At 46.2% G+C, this 20160-nt stretch overlaps 1 protein-coding gene across 3 annotated transcripts; it reads right to left on the reverse strand.

The window, feature by feature from the left end:
- Positions 1–2488: 2488 nt before the first annotated feature.
- Positions 2489–15108, reverse strand: KLK13 (kallikrein related peptidase 13). Of its 3 annotated transcripts, none has more exons than XM_008544470.2 (7): positions 14906–15108; positions 14269–14356; positions 9682–9874; positions 9100–9368; positions 7859–7995; positions 6587–6777; positions 2489–4100 (listed from the first exon to the last, which is right to left on the reverse strand). In XM_008544470.2, the coding sequence occupies exons 2-6, from the start codon at positions 14318–14320 to the stop codon at positions 6589–6591; spliced, it is 840 nt and encodes a 279-aa protein (XP_008542692.1). In that variant the 5' UTR covers positions 14321–14356; positions 14906–15108; the 3' UTR covers positions 2489–4100; positions 6587–6588. The 3 variants fall into 3 exon arrangements, with proteins under 3 accessions (XP_008542692.1, XP_008542690.1, XP_008542691.1); XM_008544468.2 differs by having other exon boundaries at positions 6593–6777; positions 14906–15090; XM_008544469.2 differs by lacking the exon at positions 2489–4100 and having other exon boundaries at positions 5838–6777; positions 14906–15049.
- Positions 15109–20160: the final 5052 nt, after the last annotated feature.

Genomic DNA, 20160 nt, shown 5'->3' on the forward strand with positions numbered 1-20160 from the left:
AAAACCCCAAAAGGATGGGGCTTGGAGAGTGTCCAGGTTGGTGAACATGTGGACATCCGCGAAGAGTGGCGCCCTCGGAGAGCATGGAAGCTCCGCACCGCTTCCCCATCCTTGGCCCTGTGCCACTCTTCCATCTGACCCTTCCTGAGTTATATCCTTTTATAATAAACTGGTGATCTAACAAGTGAAATGTTTCTCTGAGTTCTGTGACCACCAAGGAGAGGGTCGTGGGAAGCTCCCATCTGTGTCAGGTTGATCAGAAGCACAGGTGGCAGATGAAGTTGTAGGGGGCAGTCTTGTGGGATGGAACCCCTAACCTGTGGGATCTGATACCCTCTCCAGGTAGATAATGTCAGAATTGAGTTTGAATTTGAGGACACCCGGCTGGTGTCCGAGAATTGCTTGGTGGTGTCGGGGAACCACTCCCACACATTGGGATTGAGTGCACAACCACTTACCCCCCTTTTCCCGGAAAGTCCAGCCCAGTCTCTTCTATAAGGCCACCCAGCTGGGGCAGTGGCTGAGTTTGGCTTGGGCCTTTACAGGCTAGAGGAGGATGTCTCTGGGAATGTTCTTGGAGAAGTACAGGAATGTGCCTCCATCACTCTGGATGGGTTCAACTCACTGGCGAATTTCCCTTAGTCTAGGTTTATACTTCTGTAAAATGGGGAGCTGACATTTCCCCAACCGGGGCCCTGGGAGGATGAAATGAAAGGGCTTTCAACGCCTGCCCAACGTAGTAAGTATTGTTAGCCCTTTGACTCTTCTTCCAGCCTGCTTTCGTCTCTACCCCAGTCTTCTTCTCCACCTCCCTGTCTCCCTCCACCAGCCTCCCAGATTCCTTCCTGCACAGGATTCCATTGTTACTATAATTCCCCTGTGCAAAAACAGGAAGAGGAGGGCAGGTGGCTGCGAAATTCCTGGAGAAGGAGGGAGGAGGGAGGGATGAGAAAGCTCGCCACCTGGCTGGCCTTCCTGAATTAAGGTGTTGTTGGTAGCTCCAGCTCAGGTGGGTCATTATTTTCTGTTCCACAGGAAGCATTTGGGCTGTCACCCAAGTCTGCTTACTCTGGCACTACGTCCTTGGAGACAGAACATCATAACAATTATATCAATAAGAGCAACAATAAGACCAATGACAGCTGCCACTTAGGAAGCACCTCACCCAGTACCAGGTGTTCCGAGTGCTTTTTACATAGTAACTCAATTAATTCTCCCAAGAGCCCTCTGCAGGAGGTGTTATTTTTTAAAGTTTGTTACTATATTTAGATAACGCTCAATCTTCAGATGGAGAGTTGAATTCGTTGGTGGCATATTATCATTAGTGATCTGTATAAGACCCCTCTTGTGTTCCTAATTTACTTTATTCCCATTCTCTTCTGCTATTGTCTTTTTTTTTTTTTTTTTGAGGAAGACTAGCCCTGAGCTAACATCTGCTGCCAATCCTCCTCTTTTTGCTGAGGAAGACTGGCCCTGAGCTAACGTCCGTACCCATCTTCCTCCACTTTATATGTGGGATGCCTACCACGGCATGGCATGCCAAGCAGTGCGATGCCTTTATCATTGTGTATCTTTTGCTGTTATTTTATTATTGTGTATCCTTTGCTATTGTTATTATTGTGTATCCTTTGCTATTTATTATTGTGTATCCTTTGCTATTGTATTTATTATCCCATAGCTTTTTATTTTATTAAGGTGAAATTCACATATTATAAAATTAACCATTTAAAGTGTACGATTCAGTGGCACTTGGTACATTCACAATGTTGTATATCTCTTTTTTTATGATTGACCCTGAGCTAACATCTGCCACCAATCTGTTTTTTTTTTTCTTCTTCTCCCCAAAGCCCCCAGGTACATAGTTGTATATTCTAGTTGTAGGTCCTTCTAGTTGTGGCATATGGGACACCACCTCCGCATGGCCTGATGAGCAGTGCCACATCGGTGCCCAGGATCCCAACGGGTGAAACCCTGGGCCGCTAAATCAGAGTGCACAAACTTAACCACTTGGCCACAGGGCCGGCCCCCACAATATTATATCTTTTTAATAGTGTGTGTTCTTACAAATTGTGTATTGCTTTGTGTGTATGTATTTTTAATTTATGTCAGTGGTATTGTGGTACCCAGCCTATTCAAATTTTTTTAAGCTCAGAACTATGCTTTTTTTCGTTTTTAATAAGGTATTATTTACATCAGAGCAAATCCATTCACTTCAAGCATTCAGTTTGATGAATTTTGGAAGTTGGGTGCAATGATGTAACCACCACTATGAATCAAACACAGAACAATCCCTGTCACCTTGCCCCATCCTTAACCTGCCTGCCATGTGTTCTTTTTGTAAGAGCTCGCCTCCCCACCCTGGCCCCAGGCAACCACTCATCTACACCCTGCTGCTAAAGTTATGCCTTTTTCAGAAAGTCATATAAATGTTTGCCTTCTTTCACTAGCATAATGCTTTTCAGATTCTTCCAAGTTCAACATGTATCAATCAGTAGTTCATTCCTTTTTATTCCTGAGCAGTATTCTACAGTAGGCAAATGCCACAATTTGTTTATCCATTCACCAGCTGTTGAATATCTGGGCTGCCTCCAGTTTTCTGGCTATTACAAATAACGCTGCCGTGAACATTCACATATAAATCATCGTGTGGACATAGGTTGTCATTTCTCTCGGGCAGACACCTAAGAGTGGAATTTCTGGATCATATCATACGTATGTATTTAACTTTATAAGAAATTGCCAAATGTTTTCTTTTTCTTGTTAGAATCTATCATTTTTTTTTATTGCGGTAACATTGGTTTATAACTTTATATAAATCTCAGTGTACATCATTATATTTCAATTTCTGTGCAGATGACATCATGTTCACCACCCAAAGACTAATTACAAGCCATTACCACACACATGTGTCTGCCAAATGTTTTCTAAAGTGGTTGTGCCATTTTGCATTGCCATCAGCAGTGTATGAGTGTTCCAGTTGCCCCACATCTTCACCAACACTTAGTATTGTCAGTCTTTTTAACTTTTACCGTTGAGATTGGCAGCGCCATACATTTAAGATTCCCTTCATGTTGCTATGTGCACATCTAGTCTGTTGCTTTTAACTGCTGTAAAGTCCTCTGTGGTGGTCTTTGCCACATCCTGTCATCCGTGAACCCAATAGTGGGCACCCAGGTTTCCTCATTCCCAGCACAGCAAACAGCTCAATGACGGACAACTTGTACTCACTCCTTTGTGACCTGCAGGATCACTGCCCTAGGACAGACATCCAGGTGGTAGAACTACTGGGTCTTAGGTGTGCATATACATAATTTCACCAAGGACTGCGAAGTTACTTTCCGAAATAACCGCACTAATTAACATTCACACCAGCTATGTGCTAAGGTCCCTGTGTTTCTGAATCTCTGACAATACTTAGGTTATTTAAAGATTTTAACCCATCTAATAAAATGGTATGTTACTTGTATTTGCATTTCTTAGATAACTGATGGAGTCTGTGCATCTTTTACGATTCCTTTTGGGGGTTCCTCCTCTACAAATCCCCCATTCATATCCTTTAACATTTTTCTTATTTATGTGCAGGGTTTCCTTGCACATTTTAGATAGCAACCCCAGGTCAATATTACAGATTGCAAGTATCTCCAGCCATCGATTTGCTTTTTCCACATCATCTTTTGTTGAGCAGAAATTAAAATTATATCAAAGTTAAGGACTTTGATATAATCAAATTAAACAAGCTTTACCTTATGACTAGTCCTTCTGAAGTTTTAAAAAACCCTTCCCCATCCTAAGTCACAAAATTTTCTCTGCTGTTATCTTCTATTAACTTCATGGTTTGGCCTTTAGTCTTTAAGCGATTTGGTGTTAAGTACCATTGTTCTACCCATTTGAGTGATGGGAAAACTGAGACACCCAAAAGGTAAGTCACATGATTGAATAAGTGACTGAGCTGGGACTCAGACCCAGGCAGGCTGGCCTCAGAAACGATGCTCTTTACTACGTCGTGCTTCTTCTCCATTGATTGAGAAGTTTATAGTCTTTAAATGCCGATCTTTCACTCAATCTTCGCAACAGCCCTGAGCAGTAGGTCCTGTTAGTACCTGTGAAAGTTAGTAGACAGAAATCCCATTTAAAATGGAGTCAGGAGGCCAGCAGAGGGAGCTCTCGTGCCCTATGATGCGGTAGAACCCAGCAAGAACAAAGACTTCCTCTCCTTGCCCGGCAAGAGCTCAGCCAATGAGAGACTGGCTGTCACAACTCAAAGAAAAGTCATTGTACTTCAATTCTCAGTTCTTTCAATGGACTCTGTTTCCAGCAGCCCTCCTAACTCCCTCTTCCCTTCTCTAAAAGTTTCTCCTCCACTTGGCTGACCATGGTTGCAGATCCTGAATTGGAGTTCTTTGCTGATCCCAAACAAACCCATTTTTGCTGGAGAAATAACTGGCTTTCTATTTGTTTAAGGTCAACATACCAGATGAGGAAACTGAGGCTCCCCAAGGATAAAGATCCTTCATTGCTAAAACAGATCTTTTGGACTCCACCCTCTGTGCTTTTAAACAGTAACTTAGTCTCCCTTTGTGGAAACCAGAGATGATGGAATGATCATCCTTGACACATCCCTCACCTTCACCCCCACGTATTCAGTTGATCCTCATTATTCACGGATTCCAAATTTTCGAATTCACCTACTCACTAAAATCTACCAATACCCCAAAACCAATAATCTGGAGGCTTTGGCGGTCATTCACAAACATGCACGGAGTGGCGAAAAGTTTGAGTTGCCTGATGTACATGGATATAAGAAATATTTTAAATGCTATGGTGTATCAGGATGCTATTCTGGTTTAAACCTGATTTGGTCTGAATTTTATTTTAACCAGAGCAGCCTGACTTACAGCCTGACAAACACGCGTTGTACCTCTGCTTTGTCTCACTATCCCAAAGCAAAGGACGCACTCTTTGAAGATGAACGCCTTCCTTCCTCTGACATCAATACCAGGACTCTTTTGAAGGTAAGTTCTTCTTCCCAGAAACCAGGGTCAAGTTGATCTGCTGTGTACGTGCCAAACCACAGCAAAATATCTCCTTGTAACTTTGAAAAAATGTATGCCTGTCATGCATGATGTATGTTCTTTGTTCTGAAACAGTCTGTAACTATGCTGCAAACCACGCTTCTCTGGCATGCTCTCTCCCTCGGTGAAGACTGCCTTCCCAGCTTAAGTAAAATTCACCTTATGTCTCCCATCTCTAGGATGCTTATTGGTTCTTTGTGTCCACAGCACATTCTCAGCTGAGGTTGAAGAAAACAATGCTTTGCTTTCTTGGTGCAGCTCTCATCCTGCAAACAAGTGTCCTTTTCATGGTCAACTTAGTGCCACTTTATTTGCATTTTTGTGCTTTTGCTAGGTGATTTCACAGTTTAAAATGCCCCCCGAGCATAGCACTGAGGTGCTGTTCAGTGTTCCTAAATGCAAGGAGACCATGACGTGCCTTACAGAGAAAAGATGTGTGTTACAATAGCCAAGACTTGGGAGCAACCTAGGTGCCCACCAAGGGACAAATGAATGAAGAAAATGTGGTATATATGCACAATGGAATACTACTCAGCCATGAAAAATGATGAAATCTAGCCATTTGTGACAACATGGATGGATGTTGAGCGTATTATGCTAAGTGAAATAAGTCAGAGGGAGAAAGTCAAATACTGTATGATTGCACTCATAAAGTAGAGGATAAAAACAAAAACAAACAATCACATAGAGACAGAGATTGGATTGATGGTTACCAGAGGGAAAGGGGGGAGGGAGGTGGGCAAAAATGGCGATTAGGCACACGTGTGTGGTGATGGATTGTAATTAGTCTTTGGGTGGTCAACATGATGTAATCTACACAGAAATTGAAATATAATGATGCACACCTGAAATTTATATAATGTTGTAAACCAATGTTACCGCAATAAAAAAAGAGAAAGAAAATACGTGTTAGATGAGCTTTCTTCAGGCACGAGTTATAGTGCTGTTGGCCGTGAATTCAGTATGAATGAATCAATGATATATATTAAACTAAGTGTCTTTAAACAGAAACACAAATAAAATAAGGTATGTATTGATTGGCTGACAAAAAAGGTTGTAACCCAAAGCTTGCAGGAATCCGAAACCATGTTTCCGCTAAGAGAATCTAGAATATTGGCAATGAACAAATATTTGAAGGGGTATAGGATGTTGTCAAGGAAGGTCCGTTCACAGGACGTAGAATATTGCTGGGATGGGTTGATGGAGGTATTTGAGCGTGTCACAGAACGTTCAGATGGTGATCTGGGTTTATGTAGAAACGGTAGGGAGATCTGGAACTGTGTCTGGGCTGGGACATTCAAGAGACTGGGATGTTTCCGGGAGGCAGCGTCTGGGAGACCATGATGCTGGCAGAGACTCAGTGCTTTTGAAACATCAAATGTCAGCTGGGATTGGACATTTTGAGATCGTGGATCACTGGCTCAACTGGAACACTCTGGGAGGGGCAGAGCAGGGCTGGGCAAACCAAGCAAGGAGGGTATGGTTGGAGGAAGGAGGTAGGTAAGTCAACTGACTCTTACTGCGGGCCCTTCGTCCATTTCTGCTGCTGGGTTTTCTGTTGTCGGATTGTTTCTTGGATCCATGAAACATATCGAGAGACTCGTGTGTAGACGCCAGGCCGGTTGGGCTGCCCGCATGGGAAGTCTCCCCAGGAGATGACGCCGTAGAGTGTTCCGTTACAGACCAGGGGGCCCCCAGAGTCGCCCTGAGTGGGGGACAGAGAGAGAGAGAGGTGGGGTCCTTGCTGAGGTTAAACAAAGGCAGTCATGGGGACATGTGGGGAGAGAGTAAAAGATGGAGAGAGACACCCATGGAGGTAGAGATAAAAAGAGACAGAGAAATATGGAGGGTGAGAGACAGCATCAGAGACAGTGAGAGATAAGAAAAAAGATAAGAAGACAAATGCAGAGGGACAGAGAGGCAGGAAAAGAGAAAGACAGAGACAGACACTGAGATAGAAAGAGACAGGCAGACAGACACTTCCATGTCTCTCCCTGTTTTTCTGTTCCTTGGTCTCAATAAAGTGCTGACAGCTTACCTCATACACCTGTTCTTGGGTCCCTGGCACCAAATCCCACCTTGCACCCCCTACCCCCTAACCCTGCTTCAGTTTTTTGGTCTCCCTGCCATCTTACTATTGAATTAACCTGTCCACACCTGGGTAGGGTATACAACACACGTGTACATCTACTTCCCCTGGGCCCAGGGCAGACATTACTAATCAATAAGGCACACATCATTAATTCGTATCACACTCAATCAGACTAGTGAGAATCGTGCTCAAGATACTTATGTAAACTATTGGAAAAGAGATATTCTCTCTTTCCAATAGAGTTGCTTAGAGGGTAGGATGTAAGCCCAAAGCTGTTGGGGCCATCTTGCTATTGCATAGGAAGAATTTAATTGAGAATGAAGCCAAAATAGAAGAGAACAGCTGTGAGTTAAAAAAAAAAAGACAGTCTTTGACCATTATTTGTGCACCTGGATCTATCCATGCCTGAGGCAAGGCACCCTTGGACTTTTCAGTCACAAAAGCCAGTGTTTTGCTTAAGCCAGTTTGAGTTGGGATTCTGTCAGTTGCAACCAAAAGAATCCCCATCTTTATGCATCTCAACACAAGGATTTGGGCAGCCACTGTCAGCGAAAGCCTAGGCTTAAGATGAATTATGTTTGCCAGCCTACTCTTTTTATCTTGACCCTCTATGCCAGGGGACATCTCGCCTTACAAAGCATCTCTTCCCACTGCCATTCTGGCACATGGCAACCCACGACACCTTTGCCCTCACCTCACAGGAGTCTTTGCCACCCTCCTTCGAGCCAGCACACAGCATGTTGGGTGTAATCTTCCCTGGGTAGACTTGACGACACTCCTCATCTGAGCGTAGCTGGATATTGGCACATTGTAAGGTCTGAGGGTAGTTCACTGGGGAGGAGAGAGAAGAAAGTCTAAAGACACCTGTCTTAGACAGGCTATGGGGTGGGAGTTGGCTGGGCAGAGAGTTGGTAGAAAATAGAGATGGGAAGAGGAATATGGGGGAAGAGATGGGATATGTAAATGGGGAAAGTGATGGAAGAGACAGAAACGTGGAAATGGGGGGAGAGGTGGAAGGAAAGATGAAGAGAAAAGTGGAGGGAAAGATGGAGAGGGATGGGGCAAGGAACTGGGAGGGAAGAGAGGTGAATGGGGAGCTAGAAGAAGAGAGAGATGGAGCGAGTGATGGGGAAAGAGAAAGAGCTGGAAGAAATAGGAAGACAGAGATGGTGAGAGAGAAGTGGACATGGGGAAAACATGAAGAGGAGAGATGGAGAAAGATGAGGGAGAGTAAGACAGAGTGGCAGGTAGAGAGATGGAGCACGTTGGGGAGAAAGATATAGAAACAAGACTGGGAGAGAGCTGGGGACCACTATGGAGAAACAACGGGCTCTTGTTGCCATAGAGACCAACTTTAAATGCATATGTATAACGTATATAAGGGATATATTTATACTTAATAGACATACTTAGCAATATTTTAAATTTACCTTCTAAATTATAAATATTTATATTTAAACATATTTAGAATTTTATTATACTTTATATACAAATATATTTAAATAAATACATAAATATACCATCTATAATTTAGAAAATAAATCTAATTTATATAACTATATGATGTATATATACTATATAGTATATATTACAGTTTTATATATTTCTATAAAGAATATAGATAACTATATATTACATATAACATATAACTTTATATTTATAAATTTATATTTATATATTTACATAAAGGATATAAATAACTATGTTGTATATGATATATAACAAATTAGCTTTATATTTAGAAATTTATATTTATGTAAAAGATGTCTTTTCATATTATATATACATTATATACATACCACATATGTAATATATAACTGTATATACACTTAAACCTTTATATATAAAGAATCCTCCTCCGACCTACCCTCCCATCTCTGCCCCACTTCTCCCGGCCACTCTGTGAGACCTCCAGACACCTGTGTGGGTGCGTACCCTGGGGGCTTGTGGTGGTGCCCCAGCCAGATACTCGACAGCAGGTGCCAGGGGGGAGGCAGTCAGTGTGGGAGAGGGGCAGGACGCAGGCGCGGCTCGTGAGCTGGACTGGTGACTTCAGCTCCAGAAGCATGATGTCGTGGTCGTGGTTCAGGTGGGTGGGGCTGATCTGGTACTGAGGGTGGGGGATAGAGCGGGCTACCTCCCTCACTTGCTCTCCAGCCTCCACACGCCCCAGAGCATGCTTGCCCAGGTAAACTCTGTACCCTCTGTGGGTGTAGGAAGGGAGTGGTTAGAGGAGAAGATGAGCCCATCCCCATCCTCATCCCAGCCCTAGCCTCTTCCCCATCTCACCTTCTTCATCTCCAAACACATCTCTTTTCGCCTCCTCCACTCCAATCCCATCCATATCCCCTACTTCAATTCCATTTTTATACCCAGCCCCCATATATCCACCCCAAACCTCATTCTCATGCTCACCCCCAACCCTAACTCTAACTTCATCTTCAAATCCAAACCCACCCCATCCACCACCCTTGTCCCACTCTCATCCCTACCCATGCTCCCCTGACCCCCACATACTCCTTCAGACAGTGTGCGGCGGTGAGGACCCATTTAGGGTGGACCAGGATTCCCCCACAGAGCAGTCGCCCTTGTACCAGTAGGGCTGCCTGCCAGGGCTGAGAGTGGGGGAGGCAGGTATAGCCACCCGGGAGAAACCCATTGGTCCCATTGGTGGTGTTGTTCAGAATCTTGGGAGACTCCTGAGAGATGCCTGGTGGAGAAGAGAAAATGTTAGAGAATTGAGGTCCAGCAGGAAGAAAGCCTAAAGTTGTGATTCCTGGGCTTGGGGAGGGGGTCAGAATTTTGCTCTGGGTGACCAGGAACTGATGATTCACTTGTTGGACTCTGGGAGTTGCCATTTTTTGTGTAGCAGAGATGAGTCAGGGCATAGAGGTGACATTCTTTTCCGGAGAAATGTCAAAACCTCCATTGGGGTGACAAGAAGTGTTCATGGAATGAGGATGCTTCTGATAGGTAAGTGGAAGCATGACTTTCTCTCCCCATCTGCATTTTCTATCTCATTACACCATGGGGATGGATTTCAGGAGGTAGAAGTGAGCCTGCCCCTACGTGTCTGCCTACGTAGGCAGTATCCATCCATGCACCCATCCTTTCAACACATATTTATTTGTGCCTCTATGGCTTTAAATAACATCCATAGGCTAACCACTCCCAAATTCAGTTTGCAGGACTCAGCATCATGCGACCCCTGCTAGTCTCCTTGGTCCCATCTCCCACCTCTCTCCTCTTCACTCACTCTGTTCCAGAGCCATGGACCTGTTCTTCAAACACACTAGACCCTTTGTTCTTGTTGCTTCCTCTGTCTGGACAGTTCTTTCTCTAGACCCACACTGTTCAATATGGTAGCCACTAGCCACATGTTGCTATTAAAATTTAAATTAACTAAAACAAAATGAAAAATTCAGTTCTCCAGTCGCACCAGTCACCTTTGAAATGCTCAGAAGTCCCATATGTCCAGTGGCCACCATATTGGACAGGGCAGACATAGGATATCGTATATATGTACGAAAGATTCTACTCAATGGCACTCAGAATTTAAACCCATCCCTGACCCCCTGGCCACCTGGTCCAATATTGCCCCTCCTAATGCCCCAGTCATTCCCTGTTCCATCTCCCCGGTTGATTTTCATCAGAGACTTGATCACTGTTCATTTCTTTTTATATCTGTTTCCATTTATGTTTTTCGTAATCTCCCCATCTTGACTGTCAACCCTACTGGCAACTGATACTGAACTGTTTTTTCTAGGGCTGCATCCTCAGTACCTAGGAGTGTCTGGCATGCAGTAGGTACTCAACCAATGAATGTTGTGTGTGTCAGGCACTGTGCCTGGCATTGGAGGCACAGCAGTAGACAAACAGAAAATCCAGTCCTGAATGTGCCACTTTGTGGCTAGGTGATCCCGTACAACTTGCCAGCTCCAGTTTTCTCAGCCATAAAGCACGAAAATAGTTTCATCCCTCATGGGGCAGTTGTAGGATTCAATAAGATCCTACATCTAAGATGCACACAGCATCTGGCACAGAGTAAGCACTCAGTAAGTTGGGACTGTTATTATTATTAGCTAAGACAGGGGGTCCCCAGCGCTGTGGCCAGCAGCTCCCTTCTCCCTGGGCCACCTCCCTCACCTACACAAGCAGTGGGATTAGCTCAGTGGTTCTCAGAGTTGGGGACACGAATCATAGTGGGCACCGGGTCACTTGAGGTGGTACAGAGATGGTGCTTTAAACAACATCAGATTGCAATCATCATCCAGTTCCCTTTCAATCCTGATTTGTTGGGAAGAAAGTCTCATAAAGGTGCTAATATGCTTTTAACACCTCTCTAATCCTCACTGAGCTCAGTTTTTTAAACCAGGAAGAAGCAAAAGCCTTCAGCCAGCAATCTAAAATTTGCGAATTTGAATCATCTGCAATCGTTGTTTTAGGAGAAGTCAAAAAGGGTCAACTATTGGCAATTTCAGGTGGTCCAACCCAGTAAACATATTGTTCATGTTTCATTGTGTAGGATTTTTTTTCCTCTTACCTTTTATTTATAGGTAATGGAAAAGGAGGCTGTTTTCCATTAGGACAGCAATATAAAGTTTACCTCTAATATGCTTTAAGTGAAAAAAAAAAAAAAAAAAAAAGAATTGACTCTAAGCAGATCATTAGGTCTAAAATCATGAAGATGGTTTTCCAGGGCATAAAGTCCAGGATGTGGGGGACAGGGCTGGCAGCATGGATTAGGATCCTGGCTCAGGTACCGCCAGTGTCTTTGGGGCTGGACCCTGCTGTCTCAGAGTTTTGGGTCTTTCAGCTGTAAAACTGGAGTAATTATAGTGCATCTATCTCATAAGGCTACTGAAGATTCCACAAGAGGGTGCATGTGGAACTCCTTGTCCAGGGTGTGACACCCAGGAGGGGCTCAGGACATGGGCATGAGTCCTTGGAGTGACACCAAGGGAGAGAAGCCACCCCACTTTCAGACCAAAGATGGTGCTGGGTGCCAGGTGCCCTCAGATCCCTCCCTCCCTTGGGTCTCAGCTCAAGGGTCAAGTCCTCTGGAAGGCCTTCCACGCCAGGAGCTGCCACTACATCTCTAGGCTCCTTGAAGCTGTCACTTCACAACAGTTGTAACTAATTATTAACTAATTATTGGGGTAACTGAATAATGTCTGCATCCATTCCCTCTAGGCTCTGGGTGCTGAGAGCAGAGAATGTGTCTATGCTCAACAGCTGTTTGTTGAATGAATGAAAATAAACGATGTATGAATGGGGTTTCCAGAGAACTTGCCTGCAAAGGCAGGGAAAGGGGTTTAAATGGGAAGAGAGGACTCTTTGGGAACCAACTCTGGGTGGAATCAGATAGATCTGGAATCACCCCAAGGATTAAAGGAAAAACAAACTGGAAGATTCTAGAAGGGGCTGAGAATGGAGACAGAACACTGTCACGCATCGCTTAACAATGGGGATACATTCTGAGAAACGTGTCATTAGGTGATTTCGTCATTGTGCGAACATCACAGAGTACACTGAAGGGGAACAAAATTTACCACCTAAAATGTCTCTTTAACATGAGGAACATTTTAAGCTGATTATTTTTAAGAAACAAAAAGCTCAGAAAATTTTTATCTCTTCTTTAACTGCCTAAAAGAATTCGGATAAAAAATCCTGTCTCAATCCAGCCCTGATGGCCTCATGGTTAAAGTTCTGCAGCTCCGCTTTGGCGGCCCTGGTTTGGTTCCCGGGCATGGAACCACACCACTCATCTGTCAGTGGCCATGTTGTGGTGGCGACTCACATAGAAGAACCAGAAGAACTTGCAACTATGCACAACTATGTGCTAGGGCTTTGGGGGCTGGGGGTGGGGTAAGGAGGAGAAGATTGGCAACAGCTGTTGGCTGAGGGTGAATCTTCCCTTGCAAAAAAAAAAAAAAAAAGGACTTCCCTAAAAAACAAACCAACCAACCAACCACCTGTCTCAGGAAGTGAGCTATCATCTTAGCATCACATGAACCAGGTGGTAGACAGGGAGGAACCCAGAAAAGCCTGTTTCCTGGGCTCCCCTCGGCGTGCTTCTGTTTCTGTGTGGCCAAACGCTTGTTTTCTAAGCATCTGCTCCTTCTCAACCACCTGCAAACTGCCTTCCTTCCCTTTGAAGTCCCTGACTCTCCCCACCCCTAACATATTCTTTTGTCTTCAGCTAAGGATGGTATTTAAGATGAGGGCTTTCACCATTTTGGAGTTACTGGGTTTTTCCTGGGTTTCTCCCATGTATACATGTTATTAAACTTTTATCTGTTTTTCTCCTTTTAATCTGTCTCATGTACTAGTCAGGAGAACCTAGAAGGGTAGAGGAAAATTTCATCTTCCTCTATAGCACTTGCCCAAACCCACATGGTTTGTGGTACTTAGACTATATGGGACTAATCCTATGGGACCACCATCGTATATGCAGGGCATCCTTGACTGAAGTCATTAAGTGGTACATGGCTGTCCTACGAATAAAATAACAAAGACCAACTTTCCAGTCCTTGCTATCTGCCACGCACTGACCACCTGACATGTCTTAGCTCATTTTAATATTCACAACAACCCTTTGAGGTAAGGACTTAAAGTTGCCATCTTACAGATGAACGAAAGAAGCTAAGTTACTTGCTCACAGTAGCAGCATCAGGATTCGAACCTGGGTCTGTCTCCTCTAACTCTCAGAGAGGCCTCGAATGTGGGAGGAGCTGCCGTGGGGGTACCGGCTGGGGGGTGGGCTCTCCAGTGCTGAATAGGACACTCAGGGAAGGGGCTGGTGGGGAAGAGTTAGAAGACTTGAAAATGGCGGGGGGGGGGCGGGGGGGGCGGGCAACTGGGCTGGGTCGCCCAAAGGAAGGGTCTGGGGTCGGTGCGGAGAGTGGGCTGACCCCAGCCGGGAAACCAGGTCATGTAAGGACAAGCAGGAAGCTCTCAGAGCCACCCCCGCTGAAGGAGGGGAGGGGGGCGGAGCTCGAGGCTGCCACGCCCCCTCCCCTCGGCCTGACCCCTCCTATTAGCCTGACCTCTCCTATTATTGTCCCGAGCCGTCACCCCGCCTCCGCTCCCGCGCATTCTTACCGCCTGACAAGGTCACGCTCAGCAAGGCGGTCACAGCGGCCAGGGGCCACATGGCGACTCTCCGGGGTGGGGGGCAGGCCGGGTGGGCCTGAGAAGTTGAAGGAGGTGTTAAGGGCTGGCCAGAACCCCCATCTCTGGACACCCCCTCCCTCTGCTCCTGCCCTTCCCAGTCTTGAATCTCCTCTCCTTCACCGAGAACTCTGACCCTGGAATCTGCACCCTCTCTCCAGGTTTATCTTTGGAGGGCGGGCGGGGGTTGGGGCAGTAACAAGGTAGAGGGGGCGGCGTGCACCCTCTTCCCCCAGGACACCGGCTTGCAATCCCTCACCCCAGGTGGCCAGCCCCTCCAGCCCTGGCCCCCCAGGGTCCTCTGTGCGCCCTCCCTCTCCCCTCTCCGTCCGCAGTCTCCTCTTAGGGTCGGTCGGGACACCTGGTCTCAAACTGAGCTGCTTATCTTTCTTGGTGCTTCACTTCTCTTCATCTCTGCAGATTTCTCTCTCTCTTCCTGAGCCCCTGGCTTCCGTCTCCATCTCCCTGACTCAGCTATTCTCCCGCTATTCCCTTCCCTCCTCACCTCTCCCTCCTCTCCCCTCTCCTCTCCTCCGACGCTCCCGCCCCCGCTCCTGGCGGACCCTACCTGGTTGAGAGGCCCGGATGAAGAGCTTTCTGCCGCGGGCTGCCTCCAACTTCAGCCCGGACCCATGGCTTTTAACCTCTGAACTCCCTCCCCCAGCGCCCTCAGCATTTCCCTGTTGTTGGCCTCCCCCTCTCCACCCCCGAAGCCTCGCCAGGCTGTCGCCAAGCAGCCCCCAGCCTGGGCTTGGCCCTCCGCTGGGGGGCGGAGCTTCCAGGACAAGCTGGGACCCAGATCTGGCCCCGCCCAAGCCCGAGTTGAACCCACTGTGAATTTTCAGGCTGCAGGACCCACCTAGAGGGAAAGGAACAGCCTAAACCCACCCCAAATCCTCATGACTCTCCCTAACACCGACCCATTTTCCATCCCATTTTCTGATCTCCATTCCAACCCCGTGCATCTGTCCCCCAGATGGCCCTTTTCCACCCTATTTCCATTTTACCTACCTAATCCTAACCAGACCCCTTACCATCAGCCTATCCCTCAAACTGAATCCCATTAACAGCCCTTATCAAAACCAAAGCCAACACAACCAAATTCCACTTCTCAGCCTCATCTCCAGCCCCAACTCCACCTCCAGCCCTTTTTCTTCTGAAAAACACAAGGATGCTCAAATTTATTCTACCATTTCCTTCTTCCCCAACCATCAGGCAGAAGAAGGGAATCTTCAGGGAGGTGGATAGAAATCAACTGTCTTGGATTTGGATGGGGGCAGGGATTGGGCCTGGGAAAGCAATACTTTGGACAAATGGCCCTTTAGGAGCAGGGCCAGATGGGTTGAGGGAGTCCGCCGGGACGTAGGTGGGGAAAAGGAGGAATCAGAAAGCTCTGGGGGCCGGGATGAGTGCGAAGAGGAAGCAGGAAGAGGTGGTGTTTGGAGAATGAGTGGGCGGCTCCTGGAACTGTGACTGGGTGGGACCGAGAACTAATCCTTGGGGGTGGAGGGGGCAGGATTAAGGATTAGGGAGGATGGAGGTGGGGTCAGAATTTGGAAGAAAGCCATGGATGGGGACCAGATTAAGTCTGGAAGGAGAGACAGCAGTGGTGTCATGATAAGGATGAAGGGTTGAGATGGTACAGTGACGATTCCCATCAAAACTGGTATGGTCCATACTGGGGGAGTTAATGTTTGGATGTAGGTATCAAAACTAGTGTTAAAAGACATTTTTAGAGGGTCTAACCATGACTTGCCTACATATTTAAGATGAGCATACGTCAACGATTTTATTGAAGGAGCAGAGACCTCATAAAATCAGCTAACCCTTCTAGTTTTCCGTTGAAGACATCTGCGGGTCCATCTCAAAGTCTTGCACAATTTTTCCCTACCCTAGGAAGAAAAGTTTGTGGTCAGGTTCAGGATGGATCTGATGACAGCACTGAGAATGCTAATGAGTTTGGGGAGGAGAATGGGCATGGGGAGAGGATGGGGTTGGAGCTGATTTTGGGGATAGGATTGGGCTGTAGATGGGAGGGATCTGGGGGTAAGGTTGTTGATGGAGTCCTGTTGGGCTGGGGCTGGAGATGGTGCCAAGGTTGAGGTTTTGGATGGGGAGGTGTTGAAATACAGTCGAGTTGGTGTTGTGGGTTGACATTGATAATGAAGACTTGACGTGAGATTGAATGTCTGCGCTGGGGTAGGATGCTGGTGGGTGTGGGCTGGGTCATAGCTGTGAACTCCTCTCAAGGTGAGAGAAAGGCCACTGTCCTTCTCCGCCTTGGAATTACCCCACCTCCCAGGGCTGGACCCAGAGTGGGGACTGAGTTCACTCTTCTTGAGTAGAGTTGGGTCCAGGCTGGATGGCAGGAGGGAGGATGCCAGGTTAAGTGAGGTGACAGGTCTGTGTGAGAAGTCAGGGTAGCTGTGCCCTCTTGTGGCTTGGGTCCATGCTTCCAGAAAAGCCTTTCTCATTTGGGAAGGGCTGGAACGTGGAGTGAGGGTGACTGGCTTTGGTATTTGCTGAGGGGTAAGTACCAGGTCAACAATGATATTAAGCGTTATAATTGGGCAGGACTTAGGTTAGTTGATTCTCCTTGAAGTGAGGTCATGGGCCCAAAGAGGGTTGGGTGCATTCCACCCTCACTTGATCAGTAAAGCAACTGGAGTGGAGGGGAATAAGCTGCTGGAGGTCACACAACTGGACCAAATCCAGGTGTACTGTCACACAGATCAGGGTCTCTCCCCCAACAGAGAGCAGGGCCAGAGAAAGAAGAAAGGACTGGAAAAAAGAGGCAGTGTTCCTAGTGGTTTAGATCTCAGACTCCGGAGCTAGACTGCTTGAGTTCAAGTGGCATGACAACTCTGTGCCTCAGTGTCCCCATTTGTAAAATGGGGATCTCAATGGCAGTGACCTCATAGAGGAGGGTTAAATGAGTTAATATTTGATGGAGCCCAGATGAGAGCCTGGCGTGGACCAAGGGCCAGAAATGTGCTTGTTAGATAAGTAAAACTGGAGAGATGGAGGCAGCCTGAGGTTCCTGGAGGCCCCACCCTAGGTTGGCTTCAAAATGGGGTTCTTTGTCAAGCAGAAACTGGAAGTTCTGGTTGGAAGTGCTGGTTGGGACTAGAAAGTTGGTCCCACACCCAGGCCCGGAGGAGAGGCTCAAATGCAAACATGAAGGGAATGGGGGAGACAGAGAAAGAAACAAAGGGGTAAATAGACAGAGATAGAAGGACAGGGTGGTTGGGAGAGGACGGAGGAAATGCAGAGAGATACAAAGACAGAGAGACAGAAAGACAGAGAAATGCCCGGGGAGAAACCAGACACCTGCTCTTGGAGAGAAAGATGCACGAGGAGTTGAGAGACACAAATTCTTCTTTAAAGCTGGATCTATGTTATGAAGGATGTTGGCCCCAGTCATCATCTTTCCACCCATCAGAATAGCAGAAATTATGCCCACATCCTCTGTCTCCTCTCCCATTTCTATAGATGAACAGTCTGCACCTCCATCTAAGTCAGACCCCTCCACTTGAGTCCTGTATCCTGTCCGCTCTCACCTTCTTGAGGAAATTGTCGCAGTCTGCAGTTCTCTGCTCCTTTGTCTGCATCATTTTTTTTTCTCCCCCAGTGAGCAGTCCCATTAACTTACAAACATGCTACAATTTCTCCCATCTTCCATTAAAACAATAAAAAAAAAAAAAAAAACCCTTCTCTCAACCTTCATGCTCTCCTTCAGCTCCCGGACCAGTTGTTGCTCCCTCAACTGCACTCCTTCTCTAAAATAGTTGGCGACACTCCCTGTCTGTGATTCCTCTCCTGTTCTCTCTTGAGCCCACTCCATGCAGCCTTTCTATCTGACTGCTCCACCAACTGCGCCCTTTTTAAGGGCACCAATAACTTCCATATTGCTGGACCCAATAGCCAGCTCTTTAGGCTTCATCTTACTTGAGTTAGCAGCAGCATTTAACAAGTGGGTCACTCCCTGTCTGTTCAGAGTTTCTTTCCTTGGCTCTGGGACACTACACCCTCCTGGTCTTTTTCACAATTCACTGGCTGCTTCTCATCCACATCGGGTACCATTTTCTCCCCATGTCCCCCCTCTATATGGTGGAGCACCCCAGAGCTCAGCACTTGATCCTCTTCTCCCTTCTGTCTACACTCACTCCCTTGGTGATCTCATCTGGTCTCATGGCTTTAAATACTATCTACATGCTGACGACTCCCAAGTTTATGTCTCCAGACAGACCTTGCTCTTGAACTCTTGACTTGACATCCAACTGCCTACTCAACATCTCCACGTTCAAAACCGAACTCCTACAACCTATGTGTCCATTGATGGATGACTGGATAAAGAAGATGTGGTATATCTGTATGATGGAATACTACTCAGGCATAAAAAAGGTTAAATCTTGACATTTGTGACAACATGGATGGATCTTGAGGGTATTATGCTAAGTGAAGTCGATCAGACAGAGAGAAAACAACCATTGTATGATTTCACTCATATGTGGACTCTAAAGAAACAAGACAAACAAATAAAACAAAAACAAAAACAAGCATAGATATGGAGAACAGATTGGTGCTTACCAGAGGGGAAGGAGGTTGGAAGATGGGCAAAATGGGTGAAGGGGGTCAATTGTATGGTGATGGATGGTAACTAGACCTTTGGTGGTGATCACTCTGTAGTGTATACAGATGTTGAATTATGATGTTTCACACCTGAAACTTATATAATGTTATATACCAATTTTACCTCAATAATTAAAAAAAAACCCCGCCAAATTCCTGTCCTCCCATGTTGGAAACAGGCTCCTCTTGTGGTCCTGTTCTTCTCAGTAGATGATCTTTCCATCCTTCCATTCCTTGGCCAAAACCTTAGTCTTGCCCTTGAATCCCTTTTCTCACACCACTCATCCATTTTGTAACAAAACCCTCTCAGCTCAAAATAGATCAAGAATCCAACCATTTCTCAACAACTTCCATCCTTGCCACCCTGGTCCCTCCCAACCACCATCATCTCTCACCTGGATTATCACAAGTTTTTATCTGTTCTCCCTGTTTCTGTCCTTTTCTGCCTACATTCTATTTTATTTATTTAACAAAAAAATTTTTTTTGAGGAAGATTAGCCCTGAGCTAACATCTGCTGCCAATCCTCCTCTTTTTTTGCTGAGGAAGACTGGCCCTGAGCTAATATCCGTGCCCATCTTCCTCTACTTTATATGTGGGATGCCTACCACAGCATGGCTTGCCAAGTGGTGCCATGTCCGCACCCGGGATCTGAACCGGCGAACCCTGGGCCACTGAAATGGAATGTGTGAACTTAACCACTGTGCCACCGGGTCGGCCCCACCTACACTCTATTTTTGACACAGCAGCCAGAGTGACTTTTCAAAATGTATGTCAAGTCAGGTCACTCCTCTTAAAACCCTGCGGTGCCTTCCATCTCAGAGTGAAAGTCATGTTTCTTTATGGTGGGCTTCAAGACTCTAGACCATCTGGCCCCCAACAGTCCTCTACCACCATCAACCCTCTCCTCTTCTCTTGCTGCTCTCATTCCAGGCACACTCCCATCTCAGAACTTTAATGCCTGTTGTTCCCACTCCTGGAACGCCCTTCCAAACCAGATGACCAGATGTCTGCATGGTTTCTTGCATTCTTTCCATCCTCTCCCTGAAGACTTCCTTGACCTCTGTAGTTGGGGGTCCTCAAGACGGGTTCAATGAATCACTAGAAGGATTTACAGAACTCAACACAGAAAAGTTGGTATGCTCATGGTTTGGGTTTATGACAGCAAAAGGATGGAGATTAAAATCATCGAG

Source organism: Equus przewalskii, chromosome 9 (assembly GCF_037783145.1).
Source record: "Equus przewalskii isolate Varuska chromosome 9, EquPr2, whole genome shotgun sequence".
In the NCBI taxonomy this organism is placed as follows: Eukaryota; Metazoa; Chordata; class Mammalia; order Perissodactyla; family Equidae; genus Equus; species Equus przewalskii.